General features: G+C 32.3%; 1 protein-coding gene across 1 annotated transcript in view; it reads left to right on the top strand.

Annotated features, from left to right (window-relative positions):
- DPH6 (diphthamine biosynthesis 6) overlaps nucleotides 1-18,376 on the top strand; it is a 205,549-nt gene that overhangs the window by 54,512 nt on the left and 132,661 nt on the right. The window contains exons 4-6 of the mRNA XM_084288587.1: nucleotides 736-809; nucleotides 2,529-2,647; nucleotides 13,415-13,476. Of these exons, the coding sequence (XP_084144713.1) occupies nucleotides 736-809; nucleotides 2,529-2,647; nucleotides 13,415-13,476 (255 nt within the window). The remainder of the gene's footprint in view (nucleotides 1-735; nucleotides 810-2,528; nucleotides 2,648-13,414; nucleotides 13,477-18,376) is intronic.

Below are 18,376 nucleotides of genomic sequence, written 5' to 3'. Positions count from 1 at the left end.
GATTCTTTGTTTAGTTATGATCAACGTTGGTTAAAAGAGCAAAACTATAACTAGAATTAATTTAAGGAAACAATGTAAATTCAGCATGTTGATTGGGACTCAAGTCACTTAAAAGGGCAAAAGCTCATGCTTTTCAATATTTTAAGTGTGTGCATTTTCACATGTTTATTCTCAATGTGTTGAGAATAAATAGTGGTTGGATTAAATAACTGAAATAAAACAGGAATCCAAAGACAATGTCTTGAAAAAACTTTTAGCAGAATTTGTAGGTAATGTTAAGTTCCTTGCAAATTTTCTCATTCTGGTGTATTTTGCTCTTGTGCTGTGTATTGTGATAGATACTAACATTTTAACCTATGCTGATGATTTTATGTTAGTGATATTTATTTGTAGATATGGTGATAGCTGACATCTCAGTTACAGTGAAGAACTGCAAATAATTTTCAGGATTTCAGCAAAATGCTACACCAAGCTGTTAAGTCTGGTATTTTTTAGGTACACTGACCATTTATTTTGTAGAATGGTACTTAGGTAGAATAGAGTACTCTGTTGGAGTCATAACCGTGTTATAAGTCAGCTGTGCTGCTCTTTTCTTTGTAAGATCTGCATTGCAGCCCATTCAGTTCCATGTACTGGGTACAGGGACAATGATTTTTTCCTGGTTGATTTTTCTAGTAGGTGTACTGAAACTATTGTGTAGGCCAGCATACATTGTTATTATTCCTTGTCTTTCAGGACAAAGAAGGAGTGGAGGCTGTATCTGTGGGAGCTATTCTTTCTGACTACCAGAGAGTTCGAGTTGAAGATGTGTAAGAAAATATTAATCTTTATTAACATAGATGTTCTGATACCTAATTAGTTCAGTTTGCTAACATTTTTTTTTTCCCCTGGAACTATGTGTTTTGTATAAAGTATTAGTAAAAATCCAGTAGAGAGTATACCAGATTTTTTGATTTTTTATTTTAGCAGGCAGCTAGGTACCATACTGCCATTCACTTGCTCTTCCTGCCCCAACAATGTGATGGTGAGAGAATCAAAAATAAAAAAAGGTAAAACCTGTGGATTGAGATACACAAGGTAGTTAATAGGACAGAAAAAGAAGGGGAAAATAACAATAGTGTGATAAAGGACTATATAAAACAAGTGATGCACAGTGCAGTTGCTCTCCACCTACCGACCAATGCCCAACCAGACCCCCAGCAGCACCTGCCCCTGCCCCATCCAACTCCCCACCCCAGTTTTATCATTCAGCAAGATGCCATATGGTATGGAATATCCCTTTGGCCAGTCTGGGTCAGCTGTCCTGGTTCTGTCCTCTTCCAGCTTCAGGTGCACCCCCAGCCTCCTTGCTGGCTACATGAGAAGCTGAAAAGTCCTTGACTTGTAAGCACTGTTCTGCAACAGCTAAAACATTAGTGTGTTATCAGCATTATTTTAATCCTAAATCCAAAACACAGCACCGTAGCAGCTACTAGGAAGAAAATTGTCCCAGTCAAAACCTGGACACGCAAACCATTCCAGTTGCTTGGACTCAGCTAATTTGTAGATAATGTTAGGCACCTAAATGAACTACTTCACATGCAGAGTTGTAAAATATTTCTCTTAATTTCACAACTGAGTGCCCTCAGTGAAAATACATGAAAATAATAGCAAAACTAGTCAGATTACACAGGTGGTAACTATGAATTTAGATGTCAACATTAAACATCCATTTAAATACAAAATCTTGACACTAATACTAGTGAGAAATCCCATATATTAGACAAACAGTGTCAATTGTCAAATAAACATATTTTTGAATCATTTGATCTAGGCCTATAGTTTTTATTTTTTTTTAATGTTTTTAAATTTTACAGGATCTAAGCATTACACGTTTTATTGCCAACTGATGATACTTGACAATTTGCAGAACAGTTAACAATTGGTAGTGCAAATGAGTGATTCTCTACTATGATAATCAAGTGCTATACTGCTATACTTCAAATGCTAAGTATGATATTATCAAAACATAATTAAATTTACACTGTCAACTTTTTACTTTGTATCTCAAGCTGCATACGTTTTTCCAAATGATTCTTTTCCTTGGGTATGGATCCAAATCACAGTTTTGTTGAGTAACAAATTCAACATGTACTAGTGACATGTGCCATGGTTACCAGAGGAGTAACTGTTGCCTTAGCTGTGTTCATAAAAAGTGATCATTTCCTAAGTTGTTGATGGGTTTGCATCCCTAAAGGTTTACTTAAGTTCCCAGGCAAATCTGTTTTACGTCAATGTGTTACATCTTATATACATGTAAGTGAACTATAATCAGAACAAGATTACGTAGTCTTTTTTTTTTTTTTTTCTAATGTTAGAGATTACTATTCCTACATTTCAAGTTATAAATTAAATATTTTAATTGAGTTATAGAAGAAATTTACATAATGATAGGAAATCATAGAAACTCACTTTCTTTAAATTTAAGTTAATCATGCTGTTTAAATATATGTTGCTTGGCTTTCATCCTCTTTTATTTTGTTTTTAAGATGCAGAAGGCTTAGTCTTCAGCCTTTAGCTTATCTTTGGCGTCGAAAGCAGGAGATACTGCTTAAAGAAATGATATCATCTAACATTCAAGCCATAATCATAAAAGTAGCAGCTTTTGGTATGTATTCAATTATGTAATAATTTCTGCTAAAACTTGAGTGGGCAAGTCCACTACATAACAAAGAAAAACAGGAACTTTGTTCTATATTTTTGAATAAGAAATGTTAATATGAGCATGAAGAAAATTAAAACATAAAATTAAAAAATAAAAAATCATACGGCCAAATAACAGTCATAATGTCTGAATCAGCCTGTGTACATTTCATTCTTTTCTCAGAGTAGACAAAGCTTTAAAGTAGCTGTAAAGTAATTCTTCATAGCAGAGTTATTAAATTCCTTTTTCAGTTTTTTTTTTCTGTTTTAGTTTTGATTTGCAGTGAAGATGCACACATAATTCAGTGGTTCACAGTATTGACATTTATAGATGATGCAGACTGGTGACTAGACAATATTATAAAACAACCATGAAAGTTTTAATAGAAATATAATAAATTAACATTAAACAAGATGTAATTATATGAGGCCAAAACATTTTGTATAAAAACACTTTGAATTCATGGAGCATATAGCAAACAGCAATAGTTTTTCATTTTCTTCTTTAAAAAAAAATTGTTTACAATGTAGTTTCTTTGTGTAGCAGATTAACATTTTTTCATCATCAGGTATGTAATATGAGGTTTGTATAATGGAACAAATTAAAAGATTATCAGCTTGTTTATTGATTAAAGTTGAATTCAAGTGAAGTTTTATAGGAAATCTTACTGAATGACGTTTTATAACCATGAGAAGCATATAAACGCAAGCATACATTCATTTCAGGCTCCTATGCAATTTTTCATTTATGAGTATCATATGAGGTTTTAAGCATACATGTAAAATGTGACCAGAGTACCTCTTGTTTTTTGGGTTGACTGAAGATTTGTGGCCCATTGCACTGCAGAATGGCTAGTATAATGCTTTGGTGGCTAAAGCAGTATGTCTAAAAAGGTGTTGCATAACCTTAGAAGTCTTATGAATGGCTTATTTGGGCAACTTTCACATTAAATTCCTAATGTCTGTCCATCTTCTTTAAAGGACTGCTTTATAACAAAGTTATTTCTACTGAAATACTGACCAAAAATTGAATTATAATCCATTTACACTTAGGTGAATTCTATGACTTTAAAAAAATAATAATTTTTTATTTTTTTAAACCTGCTTCTCTTTAGGTGATATTGCTTCCGACCACTTTTTTTGTATTATGGTTATGATAGCCTTGCTGTATTTTTCTCATAGCATCTATAGATTAGTGGGATTAGAATGATTAGAAATATGGTGTTCCCTCATTCGCTCAGAGATAAATGTAGGTTGTTTTCATTTATTTGTATAACTAAAGGGAAATAACCAGGAAAAACAAACAACAGCCCCAAAATGGAACAAGTAAATACTATTTAAAATATAGGTGGAGTATATTAAGGAAGCATATGATATAAATAATAGATGCAACTATTTCACAAGCAGATATCATTGCCTTATCCCTGAAGCAAGATCAGCTTTTCTTTTGTATTCTACAACCTTAAAAAAAAAAAAAAAAGGCTTAAAATGGACCAGTTAGTGCACAAAGAGTCCTTTGTTGGCTATTTGTTTAAGAAGCGAATACCATAAATACTTGTAGATAGCAATTAGATAGAAAATCACTGTGAGATTTTTTTTTTTTCCTTTTTATATTTTTGGCTACAGGTAAAAGAAAGATCTTATCAGAGTCAATTTCTCACCTGCCTCAGGCAAATGTAATTAGATGTAAGCAAATTTAATGGAGCTTGTGTGCTCTGGGGCCATTCTGTAATGCTTTAATAATTGCATGCCTTATTAAAGAAGATTTAAGGTATGAAGACTGTTTAACATATCAAGTGGCAAAGAAGCTAACATACAGTTTAACTTTTTGCCTTTTAGATTAATAATCAAAGCTAAACTGCAATGAAAATATTTAAAATAACAGATTTAATAGTCTGAAGGATGATGCATTAGATGGTATGTCCTACAGATGTTAATGCAAGAAGCAAATCTGTAACTTGAGCTTGACATTCATCAGCGCTGGCATAGTTGTACACCTGCCTTGTCCTGTTTTCCATTAACTCAGTGCTAGTATTGGCAAGGTAAAAGTCTGTCATTTTATGTAGAAAACACATAATTATGCAAGTAAATGAGCATTAGTTTATTTTCCTAAATCCACCATTACAAATTAATACCACAAACTTTGCCAGTGGCAAGAGTTTTCTATCTCAGAGTAGTATGCTTTTCCAGATGGAATACCAATTGCTCTCACTTACATGCAAAAGAAGTATTGTTAGCAGGCCTTCCTCATGTGCCTTCTGTTGATCTATATGTAGATCAGCTTGCTTTCCTTTAGAGTGTATTTCAGAGGCTTTAATGCTGAGAGAAGAACATTCCATGATCTAACAGCAAATGTAAGGAATAAAAAAAAGAGTAATTCTTATGAATGTCCGTCTTCCGTGCCACCTTCCTGCTGCAGAAGATGCCTGTGTGATGCATGCTTCTGTATTTGAAATATATCTCTTCAGTGGAAATAACAGAAGGTTAGAATGATGTTAGTCAGTAACAGCTAAAGTAGAAACAGTTGTTATTGTCTTTATGTGCACCTGAAATTCCAGTAATCCATTGCTTGTGTGAGATTGTGCAGTATAGCATAACCATAAGATGTGTTTTTGACATCCTTGTTCTGTGGACACATTGTACGGGTTAGAGCAATAATTAACTTGTGGAGTCCACATATAACAGATTCAACTTTTAGGTAACTTTATGTACTGCTCTTAATTGTACCAGGTTCTGAAACAAATAACTTCTACTGCAGCACAAAGTGTAATAACTTCAGTAGAAATTAAACAAGGAGTAAGGTTTGGGAGGAATCTTAGGGTTTCTCACATCATGGTCTTCACTAAAAATTGAGAATCAAGTTTTACTTAGTTTTACTTTGCTTACATAATTAACTATACCTACATCTTGTTGAAAATTGACACTAGAACTTAAGTGCCACTACACATTTTGAAATATGACAACTTTCATTTCTGTAAATATAGTTGAAATTATTTTTGTTATGCTCGTAAGAGTAATTTGTTCTCAACAATTATATTTTCCTTGATGTTTTAAGAGGAATATTCACCTTCAGTAAGTTTTTATGAGGATAAGTGAACAGTGTTTACTTGAGAAACTGGGAGAAAAAAATAAAAGCTTCTTCAATGTTTCAATCAAAATCAGAACGTAAATCTGATAATGGAATCTATGACAGTATTTACAACCTTTTTTCTTGATATTTTCTTTTTTTTTTTTTTTTTTACTTAATGTGAAAGACTTGTTTATCATAATTTGAATTGGAGCACAAAGTGGCAAAAAACATTTTTCAAATATCTCAAAATTTTTAATGACTGTCAACTCTGTTACGAGTAATGTATTCTGAAAAGTAGCCTTAAACTTTTATTAGAAAAATCGTTCCTGAAAAGGGTTTAATTATCTTGTATACATATATGATAATTTCTAATGCATTTTTGTTACTGTACCTGTTCAGTTTACAGATTTGGCAAATGAAAGTAATACCTAGCATGCACTTTTAGAAACGTTTTCTTATTAGTCTTTTCCCCCTTTTTCTAATCCTTGTTTCCTGACATGCCACTGTCACTGAACTTTCAAACAATGCTTCCAAAACTTAATTGCTCCTTTAGAGTATTGGCATTTTTGCCTTAGGCACGTTCCCTAATACATATGTCTGTGCCTTCATCATTCATGTTATTGACAATAAAAAGATGCCACATCTTTTTGTTCACCAGACATTGAATGAAAGGGCTTGAAATTTTGAAACCACAAAACCACAGGAGTCATTTTAGCTGAGGTTTGTTTTTTTTTTTTTCATGAGGGAAAGACTTTAAGTGAAAAGTTTTGGAAATAATACGGAAGGAAAATATTCTTTGCATTTGGAATGTTGTATGCCCTGATATTTGTATATGAATGACAGATAACAATGTAAGATGAGTTTTCAGAAAGAGCTTTTAATACATGAGTTAAAATAAATGTTTTAAAATCATATGGTAAAGAAGAGATGAGTCTGTGACCGTTTGCATGAGTGGATCTAGAAATAAGAGATAAAATATGATTCCTTCTTTGCCATGTAGGCTGGAGATTGGCAAGACTGGGGAGAGTGTCGATATTTTCAGTAGTAAAAGATAACAAGAGTTAGAAGGAAGAGTGGGAAAGTGAATGTGCCTGAAAATACAAAGTAATTGAGAGTTGACTTTGAGTGCATTGCATTCTTAAGGAGATGTCAGAGACAGAGAAAATTGAAGACAGACAGCTTTAGAGTGGAAGGATCACTTTGCAATTTGAGATCAGATCATCTAAAGAAATAGTGAAAAGGCAGAAATGGGCTAAGAATGGACTATTACGCTTTTAAAGTGAAAAAAAAAAAAAAAGGAAGTATGGGTTCTAATGAAGGAGACAGGACAATAGTCAGAACTTCGAGTTGAAAAGTAGTGAAATAAAATGAGCTTAGGAAAAGGTGTCAAAAACAAAAATAAGCTTAACAGAATTAAAAGCAGGAGGTGGAGATGGTGTTTTGTTAAAACTCAAGTGTTACTTGCTGCTCTTTGATGGTTTGTAAGATTTAAGTTCTGAATTCACAATTACTATACAGATTTCTATGCTGAAACAAAGCTTAAGCTCAAACCCTTAAAGATGTGTGTGTGTACTTAGAGCCATAGATGTTTTGTTTTCCAGGCCCTTACAAGTTCTAGTTTTAGGACAAGATTGTTTATTTTTGTTTTGTTATTATTAACATTCTTTATTTCTGATTTATTGCTGATTGTTTATTTCTGCTCTGACTTTTACCCTTTTGTGAGTGATCTACTGGTTTGTTCTGTCAGAAGTCTCTATTGATCTATTTGTGAGCTATGACTTTTTTTTTAAAAAGATTTATAACGTCTGCATGGGGATGAATGTAATGACATGGACACAAATTTTAGCACTTGCACATGCCACAAAATCAAATTGTAATCCCTTAATCATGCTACTATTGTTCAAAGCACAGAAATACCAGAATCTTTTAACAGGGACAAAAAAGCACATCATTTTTAACCAAACTGAGGTGTTAGAATGGCTGAACTCTTTGAATGAAATAGATTAATAAACAAAAGATGTCATATACACTGGATCTAAAATAATTCTACTCAAAACATTTCAGGATTCCAAATTTAAATACTCTGAAAACAGATTTATAATGGGAAAGTCATATGTTTTATCTGTATGAACGCAAAGTGTAATGTCTCTGAAGTCCATTGAAATTCCTGAGAGGAAATTGGTTGGGGCAGTATTTCTAGTGAGCTGAACCATTTGCTGTATGTGGTCTTGTTTTGAAAGATGAGAGGAAAAATGGATTTGAGAACAACAGTTTAATACTGTTTTTAAACAATTCTTCCACAATCTGTTTTTAAACTATGGACATTTCCGAGTTGTACAAGTATCTGAAAATATTGTACTGTTATTTGATGAAACAATACAAAATTTGTTCAAAGACTTATTGAGGTTTCTCTTACTGAAATGGTAGAGCTAAGTTGCTTTGAATTCTGGATGTAACTAGATAAAATAACTTTGATGTTAAGAAATCACAGGACATTACAGATAAAATTTACATGGCCTGGTATGAGTTACAGAACCTTTTACTTCTTGGAATTCTAAAATTTGATGACACCGGAGTAGCCTAGTTTAGAAAACAGGAAGATTAACCATGATCCTTAATAAATTGTACTGGGAACAGTTGGTTGCTAGAACCAACCTTCAAGGTTAACTTCTAACTTTACCACTAACCTTGCAGATTCTATCCCAGTACTATTTCCACACTGGGTAAATTATCCCAATAAAATAGAAGAAGGCACACAATGATATTGCATGATTTTTGCTCTTTTATACAATAAATTTAAAGTATATTCACCTTAAATCTTTTAAAGGTGGGGCTAATAACCAGTAGGCATTTTCTTTCGTTCATTTTTATATGAAAATTTTGCAGCTTTTACTTTTTTTTTTGATGTTTTGGAAATGGAGATTCATGGCCTCCATCTGTTTTGCCATTGTTATACAACCTTTCATGTATGAAAGTTATGATGAAGAATCAACTATGAACCTGTTATTTATTCTGCCAGACAGAAAGTTCACATCCTTCCCAAGTTTTTATTGAAATAAAAGCTAAATGTTATACCAGGAATAATTTACCTCCAGGCAATTTAATTTAAGGTGTATATTTACAGTGCATTATTATCTCTGTGGGAGTTGCATTCCTGCAATATGAAGGGTATCTGACATGTGTGTATTCCTGCAGAGTAAACCTGCTTTACCAACTAGTAGCTTTTCGGTTTGTGTAGGCTTTTCCTGTGCTATTCTAAACATACTCTGATTCTTTGTCGTTAAAACAGTACTTAATCCACCTTCATAAAAATCAATATTGTTTACTTAAAGGAAAAAAAGACACATTTTAAGTATAGGATTTAACTTTCAAAAGCAGTGTTGTAGTCTGTTCTATTAGTGTTAGAGATTTTTTCTGAGTGCTACACTGAACCAATTATGTAGCACAATTTCTTATAAGTAATAATTATGAGTCATTATTTTCTCAACATTTTTACTAACTTGAGGTGAAAATAGGATTTTTGTATTAAAATACTTTCTTTAAAATCAAGAATATTTTAAAATTATGAATTAAAACATTATGCATTAAAACACTTTCCGAGTAAGTTGAGGCTTTAAAATATATATTTTTGTTAGCCAAATGTTATGGCATGAAAAATGGAACTTGATTTCTTTTTTTTTTGAATTGTCATGATAAATAGAAGTAATATCAGGTAGTTGTCCTTCAAAGTTAAAGACTGTTACTCTAATATGTGTGATGAAAGCGGACCATTTAATTCATGGTTTTCTTGTGTTACTTAACATTAATGCACAGCACCAGTGGAATGCCTTTCAGTAATGTTCTTTGATACATTTTTTTTCACTACAGAGCAAAGCCCTGAATTTCTGCCCTCATCTGTACATTGCTGTGGTTCTGTTCAGCATTTGTCTTGTGGCTGTGTGCATGAGTTCTGCAACCATTCTTGATAGGTGTAAGAAGGAGTTCTGTTCCTGTCAGTGGATTTATCAGGAATTACAGATGGACTAGACATTACTTTGAAGTGATTATACCATTTGTGCTATCATGTACTGATTTTGTAATAAAAGGGAGGTGAGAGCACAATTTGTTTTACTGGGTACTGTTAAAAACAGCATTATCAAATCTTTCATCACGTACTGGTCTATCTCAAAGAAATAAAGTCCCACTTGCTTTCATGACAGCACATAATAAATTGACAGATGTAATTCAGTTGGGGAGCTAAAAGGCATTGAGAATAATGGGGCATAACATTCTAGGGTTAACATTTATTCATAGATGATGCAATTAAATAAAACAGGCATTAACTTCAAGGTCAGTCAGTAAAGTAATAAAAGAGAATATTTTAATTGAATTGTAATTGCTTCTCATTGATACATGCAAGTTAAGTAAAATCGATGTCAGTGCTGCAAATTACAGTTCTCTTCCTAATTAATTTCTTAATTCTACATAGTCATCCAGGCCCTGGACCTTGTTGTTAGTTTATCTACCCATTCAGCTTTCTTCACAGCTAGTTTCATGGAGAAGTCTGGAGGATGTAGTTAAGTGGAATGTACTAATGCTTTATAATATATTGTTTTTCTTTGCACTCTAACTCATTTTAAGAATCTGGATCAATCTACTTCTTTATATAGTGAGAAACATGTGAAGTAGGAGCAGATTTATATTTGTTGTTCTATAAATATGGTAAAATAACTTATTAAAATGATAGTAGCAGTAGACCTATGGCTTTGTCTATACATGCACACCATTATTTGGATGTGGACTACTGGTTCTGCAAATTACAGCTTACATTGTTCTTGATGCCTTTAGAAGATGGTTTCTATTCATTCACAATACAAACATATTGGAAGCTAAAGGAAATTATGTTTTTCAAAAGAAAGATAATCCATCCAAAAAATAGAATGCTACTAACAAGTAGAAAGGGTACCTTGTAGTTTGACAAATTTTCATGTAGGTATAGTACTGTAGAGTTTTACCCATTTTGCCATACACAGGCAATTTATTTGTATTTCTGTACTATTTGTATAATAGCTTATTTTTCATTATTGTTTTGTATTAATTGGGGGCTAAACAGTAGGCATATTTTTCTTCATATCAAAGACAAGTTGTGAGAGCATAATATGTTAGTATATGTGTATTTGTCAACTTTCCTTTCTCACTTGTTTCTAATGTAAACCCTTAGTTTAAATTTAAAGGAAAACAATTAGCTTTATTAAGGAAAGGGACTGAATTTATAAGAAAAGTAATGATATTAATGGAGAATGTTAATCTAAATTTCTAATGGCTAATATAATATGGTATTCATTACAGAATGTTTAACTAATACCTGTCCCATTAAAATCAAGGACATAATGCTAAACTGGTAATAATTGGAAGATACCACCAGAGTCATTGGAATTGTTCACTGTAGACAAGATCAGCTTTCACCACAGCATATACCACAAATGCTTCTGTTCTATTTTTAATGAAGTTGTTATGATAGCTTCACTTCATGTGCTTCATGGTCACTGTAAATTGAAGAGTATAATCTACCTTGAGTTTCTAAATTAGCATGCACAGATGTAAATTAACTCTGTCCACAGTGGAGAAAAGGTTCTCCAGCTACAGCGAATCATTGCAAAAGTTTAAAAATAGTAAGCAAGAAAAATAGTACCTGTGAAATGAAGATGTTGAGAGAAGTAGCTGACTACTTCATATATTTAGTTTTCAAAATTAAGAGCATAAGTTGTTGATTTTGTAAATCTTCAAAGTGTTCATCCCCAAACTTAGATTGATAAGGTCTCTTCTGTATTTTCTTATGTCATGTGTGTTGTATTCTGTATTTATAGTTCTTTATAAATAAGTTTACAGCAAAGAATGGAGGTATGAAATATATATATGGTTTGTGCCAACATAGATGAGATACATATCAGAAGAATGAGACAAACCAATATCCCATATGGGGTTATTCAGTGCTTATAACCACATCTAATAATACATATATTTAGATATACATATATGTATATATCTCAAGAATAACATTTTTCTTGAACATTTCCATTATTTGCCTATTTGCTCCATTATATAGCAGATTAACAGATGCACTGTTGGTCTGATGCAGTATGGAAAATAGTGGGAGTTTTGAATTTATTGTTTTGAAAAAAAAGTTTTTTACTTTTCAGAGCAAAGTAAATCTATTGAAATGAAGATATTTTTTAATTAATTTTCACAATCCTCAATGATCCGTATCTTATATGTGGCAACACATGTTTTCATTCTGTTAATAAAGAGCAACAAACCAATACCAAAAGAAAAAACAGATGGAGAAGAAACTGACCCCCTTCATTTTAATTATTGAGTGGTTTGTAAAGTGTTTCCCCAGACAGTAAGGGAATTTTTCACGCACTTTAATGAAATATTTTAAAACTTTATTAATGTTTTGAAATCTCATTCACTCTAACTTGTTTTAGTTTCACAGAAATTTAAGTATACCAAGCCCATCACTGTAAAAATTAAAAGGCATATCAGCTATTTGAACTCAGCAAAGACTTTATATAATAGTATGCCATACATTTATGTAACAGCTTTCATCATCAATGAGCTAAAGTGCTTTGCAAGGTACATGCTTCAGAAATTGCTTCTAAATGGAGTCATTCTGGTGGCAATTCTTTGATGATATCCATTATTATATAAAGCATTACAGCAGGAAGAAATAGACAAGCATTGCGATGAGCGCTAGAAAATGGGATCACTGAAAATTTTCCAGTGTACCTTCACTGTCAGAAGTCATCATTCTGTTTTCTTTCTTACTCTGAATGTTAAGACCTTTTGACCATGTAGTCTCCAACATAACTAAGGTGTTAATTTGGTTACTGACTGATTGGGATGCCTACTCTTGAAACACTTTTTCCTGGCCTTTTTTTATCCCAGTACTGATTAACATCAATTATTTGTTTTATTCCTGATAAGTGACACTGTAACAGCCATGAGTTGGCAAAACTCATAAAGGCAAGAAGCCAAGACAGGAATGCAGAGAGGCAAGTTATTAGAATTGTCAAATGCTAAAAGGGCTTACTTTTTATCTAGGAAAATAAATCAAAATGTAGGCATCTTACAGAATATTTTGTAATACATCAAAAGATAAAACATTAAAGGCATTCTGTAAGTAACACACAGATTAAGGGTAACACACACAAAAGAGTTTTTATTGCAGAAAACAGTCTGTGTCCCTTCCAATAATTTATGTATCTCTCTTGCAGGAACTACAAGAAATTAACTAGTATTTTAATTCAATATGTATATAGAAAGGTAACTTCTGCCTTAGGAAGGTTATTTCTGTGTAGTTTATTTATTTATTTATTACTGTGGACCAAGATGTTTACTGGTTACTGAAATTTCGAATAAAGGAAAATGATAGTTTTTTTAATTGACATGCAGTGCAAAAGATACTGGCCTTATTCTTCACAAACATGGAAATGACTTGCCCAGAGGGGATGAGACAATTCTGACAAAGTATGTTTTCCTTAGGATTACACTTATTTTAGATACAGTAGGATTATTTTCTTAGGGAGATATGTAGCATAAAGAAAGAAATAATTAAAAAATAATAATAATAATACTTTTAAAAACATATTTTAACACATTTTTTTCTTTTTTCCACTCCAGGTTTAGATCCAGATAAGCATCTAGGAAAAACATTGGATCAAATGGAGCCTTATCTTTTGGAGGTATTACTGAAAGAATACAGGCAAAGTTACTGACTTTCTGCAACATCACTTTCTAGTTGTAAAATTAACTCAATCAAAAATACTTACTTATTTGAGAAATTAGATCCTAACCTAACGTTTATTGTACAGAGAACATTGGCCTCTGATAAACACTTTCAGTATGAAAAACATTCCTTTTGAAGGTAGTTCACAATTGTTGCCAGCATCTTTAAAACACGATAAGGGCAAGAAGCTTCAATATTAAGAAAATATTAGCTCATGTGTAAATAAGATAAAATTAAATAATTGCATGCAATTTAGATACTTTTACAGTGAAGTATGTATGTGGCAAAATCATAGATAATACAAAATGTCTCCATCTGAAGGTTTCATATCTTTTTTACACAATCTGACCATGTTAATTACGTACAAAGTCCTCAAAGCAGGAAAATGGTTATAGGTGGTGCTGATATATATATTTTTTAAGATAAATTATGTAACTAGGAATAAAAAGACCAGATTTTGTAAGTCTCTTTTGGGTTTGAGGTAGAAGCATCAAAAATTGAGCTAAGTACAATTTGAGTATAATTGACCTGAAAATGTGTTTTTGTATGTTGTTTTGTGACAGAGCTTACTGATTTCTTGTCTACAAGACAGTTACCAACCCACAACTCTTTGTGTTTAGCTATTTACAGAGTTTTGCTGTAAACGTTATTAGCCTAAGCCATCTAAATTGGCACAAAACAATTCCTAAAAATACTTCTTGTTGTTTAACTTAATTTTCTTAGTCATTTATATAGCTTGAGGCATAAGGATAGATAATTGGCAAAGCTAATTATGAAGAATGAATGTTCAAGACACTCAGATTGTCTTACTTTTTTTTCCATTTGATCATTCACTTTAAAAAAGAAAATCATAAATTAAGAAATCCCAAAGTACTCAAAGAAATCTCAAAGTATCTTCCTGATACTTGGCTAAACTGTTTATTAGTTGATTTTATTGAAGTTCTTACTGTCATGATTTAATATTTCTCAAAGCCCACCTTTGTAGTTTTTATCTTTTATTGATATGCCAATAAATACAACAACAACGATCTTAAGGTATTCTATGATATTCTATATATCTATCCATATATTTATATATATAGATATATTCTGTATCTATTCTATATATCTATATAGATATATATATCTATATATCTATCCATATATTTATAGATATAGATATATTCTGTATCTATTCTATATATCTATATAGATATATATAGATATATAGAATATCATATTCTATATATATCATAGAATAGTTTGATAGAATGGCTAAATGTAATAAGACATTCTGACCCTATTTGTAACTGGTTGTCAAGTTTTTTTTGGACGGAGACTGCATTGCTGATGTTTGTTCATGTAACTTTCTTCTGTATGTATGCATGCTGTGACAGATAAAGTAAGTGCAAACAGATTGTTTTTACTGGATACTTATCCAGTAAAGGCCTAATGAAATCAAATCATTAGCTATAGACTGTAGAGAAAAGCTTAGGTTAATGATTTGACACATTCTTTCACAACCCAGTGAAGTCTTCAACACCAGAAATTCTGGTAGACAGTGGGATTCTCTTCTGGGTTCTCTTAAAATCATATTAGATGTCAATAAAGTAGTTTTATATTCAGCAGGGTGTAGAATTTTTCCTTATAGCATTTTTGCTAGTGTGGCATGCAAGTTTGTGAGAATTTCTGCTGTTCTGTTTAAAAAGAATTTAAATAGTGTTTTTACCTGTTCTTGAGTTTTGTTGAAAGCCAATTTATATGTTCGTTACTTCAGTGACCAGAAAAATGCCTCTGAGTATAACAGGGTCTTTGATATACTACTGTAACATGTTCTGTATCAAGTCACGCAACTTATTTTGATCTGGGATTTCATGGAAACATCCTTCTTTACATTTTAGCATGTGAAAGTTAAAGTTCCGCTTCTCTGTTACTAAGATCAGGAGTTGAGACTGCATGATATAAACTTATTTTATTCTAATAGGTTACCTTAAGGAACTAACAATAAAATCAAAATCAATTTATATCACATTGTAATTTGTCTGTTGGACATACAAGAAATAAGCATGAAGTAGCTATTTTATCTGAGACATTATAAAACAAGTGTCAATATTAATTGAAAGGGTGGGAGGGGAAACCCTGCTTTCATGCAATCAATTATTTAACTTTGGAAACAATACATAGTCTCTTAAATTTCTGGTCTTCTGATTGTATTGAGTGGAAAAAACTTGGAATTAATTTTGCTTTTTTTTTTTTTTTTTTTTTTTTTCTGACTATATACAAGAGGTTTGAGTACAACCCATACTTTTTTCAGGGGTAAATTTTACTGGCTCAGAACAGTGGCAATGAAAGTTCTTGAATTATTTTTGTTCTAAATTATTGGTCTTTGATTAGTTATTGATGAATGGTTGCAGCATAATTCCTAAATTACTATACTGTTCCATGTACCACTGTTTCCCATATACATGGGAACCTAAACTGTAGGTTTTACACGAAAGAATTTGTTGGCAACCTGCCAAATCTCAGAGACTGCTTACAGACTCCTTGAAATCCATGAATAGAATGTTAAATGTATATTATTGTAATATTTGTCTGTACTTCTGTCTCTATAATAGACAGTAAGAAATTGTTTAGTCATCTGTGTGCTTGCCTTAGAAGTTGTTGAGTACTTCTTGATGTAAAGAACATTTCTGTAATTACAGAGAATTTACTAGCTGTTACAATTTCTGTCTGGGGAAAAAAGTTTTCACTTGAAACAAGAAGCACTAGCATTCAGATATTGTATCTTTGATTATTCAACATCAGTGAGAAAGTCAACTTTACTCCTGTTTCATTTCCAATGTCAGAAAAGACTGTTCATTGGGTAATGTTTGGACTTACACTTTGTGTATTTGAGTTAAGATGGATTTTGAATAGTGTAGAAATTGTTTTCATTGTATAATTTGTTCAGATTTCAAATTGGACTTACATTTTTAGTTGTGTAATTTTTACATTTCTGGCTTATCTGAACTAAAAGGCAGATCTAGCATAACAAAATAGAGATTAGTCTAAGTTGCTGTATTATTATGAATGTACTATCCAACTTGCAAAACAGTTTCTGAAAAATGTAAACAAATGATTAAAAGGCAAAGTTCTGATGTCATTGATGGCATCTTTAAAATACTGCTCACTTCTTTAGAAAATGAACATTAGGTATCTTTCTATGAGGTGCTGAATATCCTCAGCTCCTGTTGACAGGGGCAAGTGAAAATCCTTTAGCATCTTATGTGATTGGTGTCAAGTACAATCTTAAAGTCAGTGACACTGAAAAAAGGGATTTCCCACAACAAAGGCAGGAAAGAATCTCACATCTTTTGAGTATTTGATGTTAAATAGGCAATAATTATTCTAGGCTCTGAGGTTTACAAGCAAACCTGCCAATTTTAAAAATGGCTTGTAAACAGTCATTTCTTGTGTTCCCTGTGGAAAAGGTTACTGGTACAAAGATCTTGTCCAGTTTTCTCTTCCATTTTACCTCAGAGTTTTGTTTGGTTTTGTTCTTCCTTCCTTCCTTCCTTCCTTCCTTCCTTCCTTCCTTCCTTCCTTCCTTCCTTCCTTCCTTCCTTCCTTCCTTCCTTCCTTCCTTCCTTCCTTCCTTCCTTCCTTCCTTCCTTCTTTTCCCCTGCCAGTGGAAGCTACAGCAAGAAGAATAAAAGGTTTTGACTAACTGTTTTGTAGACTGTCCATTCTTATTGCATCAACATTAATTATTCTTGATATATTTGTCCTATGGAAATTTTTTTGCCACTGTTGACAGATGAAGTTCTCTCTTATGCCAGGAGTGCAATTTTTTAATGAGCACTTGATTAAAGGTTTTCTCCAGTTACTTTTCTTTAAATGAAAATGTGAAAGGGAAATGAAAAACGTCTCGGATAACAATACATTCAAAACATCATCTAATATGTCTTACAAAAGAGATTGAGATTTTTCCAACAGAAGGTCACGTAGAGTATCACTTAGGAATTGTCTTCTCAGAGCATTTATACTTTCCTTCAAAATAAAAGTTGAAGAGGACTCAGGCCTTTTGTTTAATTTCTTAAATGTAAAATTTGGTCTTTAATTGTATGACAAAAAGTTTCATGTATTTCGATCTTGTCTCTCATGCTTTTGATTTTCTTTTTAGCTAAGACGATGGCCGAAGCTGTAAATATTCTTCAAATTTTTAAAATAAAAACCTGTGAGAAAACTCTAGAGTATAGTAACACTAACTCTACATTCAATTTCAATACTAAAAATACAGTATCATTTGAATATATCAAATGGGATTGCTACACATGGTTCTGATAACCACATGCAGAATTGAACCTACAATATAAAATTAGCAGTCTCTTATTTACCTAAAAATAGACAAACAAGAGATGTTGGATTATTGTAAAGCCCCCAGTCAGACTTTTTCCAACCATGTCCTCCTACATGTGGCGGAGAACAGTGTTCCTACTTCAACTGAAAAAGCATGATATTATGCATCTGTTCCTCTAAGGGAAAGCATAAGGGGATTAAATAAATATTCCCAATAATGACATTGGGTTGAGGACTGCAGTTTAGGTAGTCATGAACTAATGCTTTCTTTGTATGAAAAAATCTGGACAGGACTTGTTTTGAAGCAGCTACTGCTGGAACACTTTGAGATGATACAATCTGCTGATCAGGATAGGAATTTCTTCTGCAGAAAAAGGGAGGGTGCTGCTATGCTCTGGGCATGGTGCAGGTGCTTGATTACTACCTATTGGTACAATATATTAATGTAGAATTACAGAGAAAACTATACAGCAGGTGTGCACTCAACTCAAGCAAAAGAACTTTGGGTCATGCTCTACAGCTACTCATTTATAGAGCAC

The sequence above is a fragment of the Netta rufina genome (genome assembly GCF_964035555.1).
Source record: "Netta rufina genome assembly, chromosome: 5".
In the NCBI taxonomy this organism is placed as follows: Eukaryota; Metazoa; Chordata; class Aves; order Anseriformes; family Anatidae; genus Netta; species Netta rufina.
This window is presented reverse-complemented; position numbering and strand designations above follow the sequence as displayed.